At 34.9% G+C, this 6,472-nt stretch overlaps 1 protein-coding gene across 1 annotated transcript in view; it reads right to left on the bottom strand.

Moving 5' to 3' along the window:
• Window positions 1–661: 661 nt before the first annotated feature.
• LOC106871011 (protocadherin beta-2) overlaps window positions 662–6,472 on the bottom strand; it is a 275,990-nt gene continuing 270,179 nt past the window's right edge. The window contains exon 5 of the mRNA XM_014917267.2: window positions 662–2,147. Within this exon, the coding sequence (XP_014772753.1) occupies window positions 2,124–2,147 (24 nt within the window). The 3' untranslated portion in view covers window positions 662–2,123. The remainder of the gene's footprint in view (window positions 2,148–6,472) is intronic.

The following is a 6,472-nucleotide window of genomic DNA, read 5'->3' on the forward strand; positions in this document are numbered from 1 at the left end:
TGTTTTTGCAAGTCTTTGCAGCATTTTCTCCTTTTTCAAAAAAGAAAAGCATTACAATGCGGATAAGAAACTTTTGGTTATCCATTTCAAATGTCAATAAAGGGTAACCGGAATGAAAGATAATTCTATTTTTAGTCAGGAACAAAGAAATGTGCTACCACTTCAAGGCAATGGCAGTTTTAACTGTGTTACATTTCAGGTGTGTTCAATGAAGCATTAAAAGATTTAGCTTAAAAATGCTCAGAACTTTCTGGACAACCTAAAATATACGTGTTTGTGTGTGTGTTTCTGTCTGTGTTTGTCCACCACCACTACTTGACAACCAGTGTTGGTGTGTTTACATGCCTGTAACTTAGTGGTTCAGCAAAGAAGACTGACAGAATAGGTACCATGGCTTAAAAGAAGAAAATAACTACTAGGGTCAATTAGTTCAACTAAAATTCCTCTAGGTGGTACCCCAGCATGGCCACAGCCTAATGACTGAAACAAGTAAAAATTATGCAAAATCTGTAGATAAGGGACACCAATTTTCATACAAAGCAAACGGTGAAAAAAAAAAAAATACATATTGAAAAGAATATTAAATATATATTTATATGTATATATATAAGCAATCCAACATTTTTGTAGCAACTTTTGAAATAAAAATATACAAACTCAGTTTAAATTTGTTTGGAGTATTTTATTGTGTCACATTTGACAATATATATACACATATGGTTGTATATATGGGGAAACAGCTTTTCTTTTATGCATGTTTTATTAAATACACGACTATGTTCATGTTTTATCTTTTATATTTCACATTTTGCTTTTAGATTTTTTTCTGTTGGTTTGGAACAGTAGCATTTCTAAATCATGTGGCTTGATGCTGATGATCAATACACCTTTTGCGGGCAGAAAGTCAATATAATCTCAGTCAGTGTATAAGAAATAACACAAACGTCAAATATGTTTAACTCCTGATAATGAGACTGTGAAGGTCTAGAAACATCGAACATGGATTCAGGAAATCGACTATTCCAAACCAACTGTAAAAAGGTAGTAAGAAAATATGAAAATTATAAAAGATTAAATTTGAATGTAGACATGTATTTAATGAAATGTGTGTGTGTGTATATATATATATATATATATATATATATATATATATATATTGTGTGTGTATGTGTGCATTTATGTTCACAAATGTAAAGAAAAGAAATGGGGAACTCAGATAAGAAGCTGAGTGATGCTTCAGCTTCATATGTATGTATGTATGTATGTGCTTATATGTGTGTGACTGTGTATTGTGTTATTTCTATAAATATGAAAGTGCTTAATACACAGATGTAGTAAAGTGTGTAGTGCCCAATTATATCTGAGTATAGTTAACTGTGGGTTTAAATCCATATCAAGGTTTCATGCAGGAATCCAAGTGGATATCACTGATCATCAGTAGATGTGAAGTCATATTAGGGTCAGAAATGGAAAAGGTATTATAGGTAAGGGACTTGTCACATGATCTGTGACATCACTCATGTCTACTGCTTTGCAAAATCATTCTTTTTTAAGGTGGGAAAAGATTTTTGTAGTAGAAAGTATTTTTTCTATTATATAGATATTTCTTTTGTTTATTGTTAGAAGTGGGTGATATTGTATGTGGAATTTCTCTGCAAAGCAGTGTACGTATTAGTTTTATATTTACATATATGTACATATGAAAATTAGCTTTTTTCAGTTTTTATTTATTTGTACATTTATATTTTTTCTTTTAATCTGTTCAAGGTGTGCAACTCCTGTAAACATTGCAACGCCAATGGTATAGCCGTCCATAAAATTTTAACATCCATATTAGCATTGTTTTGCGAAAGTTGAATGGGTACTGTAAAAACATATGTCTATCTGTTGGTTTGTCTCTCTCTTTCTCTTTCTCCCTCTCTCTTTTTGCAGCTCACTTTCTACAGAGTCTGTTTGTCCATCTGTTCAAACAAGCCAGTTGTTAAAGGATATTTAAAATTTTTTTTTTTTTTTGTGTGTGTGTCTTTCTGTTCTTCATCACTTCGTAAACAATTTCCCGCTTTTGGTTGTTCTTGTTCTTGATGTTGTTGAGGCTTCTGTTGTTATAAAGCTTGCTTCTAGTTTTATTTTGTAATTTGGTAAAGTCTCTATAAATTGAAATATGTTGTGTACAATTTAAAAAAAATTTTTTTCATTTGCATTCTAAAAATTTTTACAAAATAAAAAAAACAACATAACAGTAGTAGTAGTAGTAGTAGTAGTAGTAGTAGTAGTAGAAGTAGTAGTAATAATAATAATAATAACAACAACAATGTAATAATAATGAAAATTATAAAATGGAAACAAATGTATGGAAATAAAATTTTTTAAATTTTCAACAAAATAAACCATAATACACAATAATAATAATAATAATAATAATAATAATAATTTGAATTTTGATAATTGATTTCTTTTTCTGTTTTTGTTTTTCCTTTTTTTTAATTCTCCTTTTCTTTCCTAAACATGAAGCATTTTTAGATAATTAAAATTCATTTCTGTTCTGCTGCTACCATCGATGACTTCAAGATAGAAATTCTTGCAGTAGTTTGAAAGAATTTGTTAAAAGTAGTAGAAGCAGCAGCAGCAGCAGCAGAAGCAATGGTAGTCATAAATAAACCAAATACCTAATAATCGAGGTTTGACTGTGGTATGACAAGGAGCAAGATTATGTAATGCAAATGACAATAACAACAACAACAACAAACTAATAATAAAGCAAATAAAAAAATTAAACTAAATTTTAAAAAGTAAAATAAAATAAAAAAATTAGTTTTTAAATCAATTATTCCAAACATTTTTCCACAAGCATGGTAAAATAATTAAAAATAAAATAATTAGCTACTACAAAATTCTAATTTATGCTGGAGAAGAAAAGAAAGAAGGGGGAAAAAATCAAGTTAAAAATTAAAAAAAGAAATAGAAAAACATTGAGATTAAACAAATAACTAACTGAAATAATTAAATAACAATGATAGTGATGATGATGTTGATGATTGGTGGGGATGATGAAGGTGGTGGTGGTGGTGGTGGTGGTGGTGGTGGTGATGATAATTGTTATGATGATGATGATGATAGTGATGATGATGGTGACAGTAGTGATAGTGGTGATAATGTTGATAATTGTTATGATGATGATGATGATTGGTGTGGTGATATTAATAATAATGATGATAGTGGTGATGATAATAATATTGTTAATGATGATGATAATGATATCATTGATGGTGATGAGAACGATAATATTAGTTCATTATATTTCCTGAACTACATGACTCTGTTCTACAAGATGGAATTTTGGAATTGTCTATTCTTTGCATCATGGTTAAAATAAGTCACATTAGTTCATCAGAAGATCCAGCATCTACCTGCATATATATACAAATCAAACAATCTGTCTGTCTGTCTACCTGTCCATCCATCTATCTGTCTATATATCTTTCTAACTGTAAATCTGTCTGCCTATCTATTTCAATAATAATAATAATAATAATAAATGCCTGGATGTAGTACCAGGCAGTGGCTCTCATGGTTTCTGATCTTAACTGATTGGAAGTGTTATCATGTACATTGTCTTGTCTTGGTATAAAAGATGGGCTACAGCAAATATTCTGCTTAATATCACAGATTTGCTTGTCAGTCATTTGCCCTTAACCAGTTGAGCATGTCCCTTGGTGGCTGACGATATGTGCATCTCTGATCATGAGCAGAAGTAGTGGGGGAGCATCATAGCCATGTGTTGAGAGGAATTCTTTGGGGTTTGAATAATTCACCTTTGGAAGCATGGGTGTTTTGCTCAACATCCTTAAACAAACCTATTCAGGGACCTTTTGAGCAGGATGGGCTACTCGATCCGAAGAAAATTCTAACTGGGCCCCACCTGCGAGGTCATGCGCTGTTTATCTTGATATGAGATCACCATGTCGCACACATGGTTGTGATGCATGTGCTTGGTGTACCCTTATCAGACAGGTAGTCATGATGGGTATAATGGGCTTCATATATTTTACCCCAGTGTCACTTTGATGGCATGCACTGCTCTCTCACTCAATAATAATAATATTGTGCCTATAATAATTGGTGCATTGGGAACAGTAAGCCAAGATATAGACAAATGGTTGAAGGAGATTGAAATAGAATGCCGAGTAGAGCTCCTAACAGAAAGTTTGTCTCTTAGAGACAGCAAGGATTATCATGAGGGTTCTAAGTACTTGGAAGACTGCTGAAAACTTGTGTATACCTAAGGTTGCAGGTAGTAACCTGCTACCTATATAAATCCTGCCAGGAATAAGACCGAACCTGAGCTGGAAGACGATATTGTAATAATAATGTTCATCTGTCATTGTTGACAATGACCGGGATATATCATGGGAGAAGAAGATGGGTCGTGGTGCATCTGGCTGTGGGTGATCAAGCTGATGTGTGCTTGGAAGATTCTGCTGAAGGTTGGGCACTGGTGGTTTACTGGGAATGAAAGTAAGGAGCTGGCTCTGGACTTGTGCAACTTACATTTTCTTTTTGCTCCTGTGATTCTATTCTTTTCATAGGAAGTGGCACCTCTGTTGGTGCAGCCATGCCAGGTAGGGCAGTCTTATACATGCATTTCCCTGGTGTTATGGCTGATCTGAAATCTTACTTTAGATCTGACACACATAGATCTTATCTCAAGTGTTTAATATTCTGCACTCTTAAGATAGAGGTAGACACAGGAAGACATGGGATGAGCTGGTGAAGCATGACCTTTGAACATTGGGCCTCACAGAGGCAATGACAGGAGACTGAGACCTTTGGAGATATGCTGTGATTGAGAAGACCCAACAACTAAAGTGAGACTGCAGCCATGCATATCCGGCCCAGTTAAGAATACCACTGATGCTTCCGGCAATATAATATGCTTGAGAAGACCTGTAAAACCAATATTGTAGCTGTGGCCAGGGCCCTGACTGGCTCCCGAACATAACTGATGTCAGTACCACATGACTGGCTCCTGTGCCAGTGGCATGTAAAAAGCACTATCTGAACATGATTGATGCCAGGACTGCCTGATTGGCCCCTGTGCTGGGGGCACATAAAATGCACCATCCAAACGTGGCCAATGCCAGTACCCCCTGACTGGCTCTTGTGCTGGTGGCACATAAAAAGCACCATCCTAATGTAGCTGATGCCAGTACCCAATGATATATAATTTTGGTCAAGTTAGTCTCTTATTTCTTTTGAGTTTCACCTGTGGGTGCACAGGTTCCTCAGGTAACCTTTATCACTTCCATTTCCTCATTATCTTCCTTCAGCCGTGTACTTTCCTCTCTGCTATACTCCATCCCTTCTTCTCCAACTGCAGTATCCTAGTATCTCTTCCACAGCAAGTCACTTATCTCTATCCCTCTCTCATTCTTTTAACTTCTCATCAACTGGCACAAATCCCTCTCCCTCGATACTACTCCCCCCTGCTACTCAAGAGACTTTGTCTTGTCTTGCAAGTTACTTGGTGACCCCACTGGAGCTAGTGTCACATATAAAGCTCCCAGTACACTCTGTGTAGTGGCTGGCATTAGGAAAGGCATCCAACCATAGAAACCATACCAAAATAGACAACACAACTTAGCACAGCCCTATGGCTTGCCAGCTCTTGTCAAACTGTCCGATCCATGCCAGCATGGAAAACAGGCATTAAATGATGATGATGAAGATGATGACTATGTTATTGTGTACTCTTTCTTTTCAAACAGTCAACACTAAACAGATTATATAAGAAGTTGGTTAAATTAATGGTAGATAAATGGCTGGTTAGATGTGTGGACAGCTCTTGAGATGGATCAATGGATGGATTGATGAATGTGTTGGAATTAACAAAGAACAGTTGAAGTTAAGAATCTAAAGATATAAAGAAAAATATGAATACCAGACAGATACATTATTTACATTATTAACAATTGATGGATATTTGTCCTCATCTTGTTTGTTGTTAACACAACGTTTCGGCTGATATACCTCCAGCCTTCTTCAGGTGTCTTGGGGAAATTTCGAACTTGGGTTCTCTTTCCTAAGGTATTTTTCGATGTTGTTGTTGTTGTTATTATTATTATTATTATTATTATTATTATTATTATTATTATTATTATTATTCAGGTCTCTAACCCCAAGATTTCGAGTTTGATTCCAGGCAGTGACCTGAATCATAATAATAATAATAATAATAACGTTTCTTTGAACAAAACAAACAGTTCAAATCCAACCCCAAAAAACTCTACCAAGAACTGGGTAAAAATAAAATAGACATTACTTCAGCACCAACAGCAGAAGAACTAGAGAAATTCTGGAAACAAATATGGTCGGTGAAGCAACAACCCCAAAAAAGGACCATTAAAACAACGAACTTAGCACCTGAGCAACTCTGGGCCCCTATAACAACTGAAGAGGTCACCCAGACACTGCA

The sequence above is a fragment of the Octopus bimaculoides genome, chromosome 14 (assembly GCF_001194135.2).
Source record: "Octopus bimaculoides isolate UCB-OBI-ISO-001 chromosome 14, ASM119413v2, whole genome shotgun sequence".
Classification (NCBI taxonomy): Eukaryota; Metazoa; Mollusca; class Cephalopoda; order Octopoda; family Octopodidae; genus Octopus; species Octopus bimaculoides.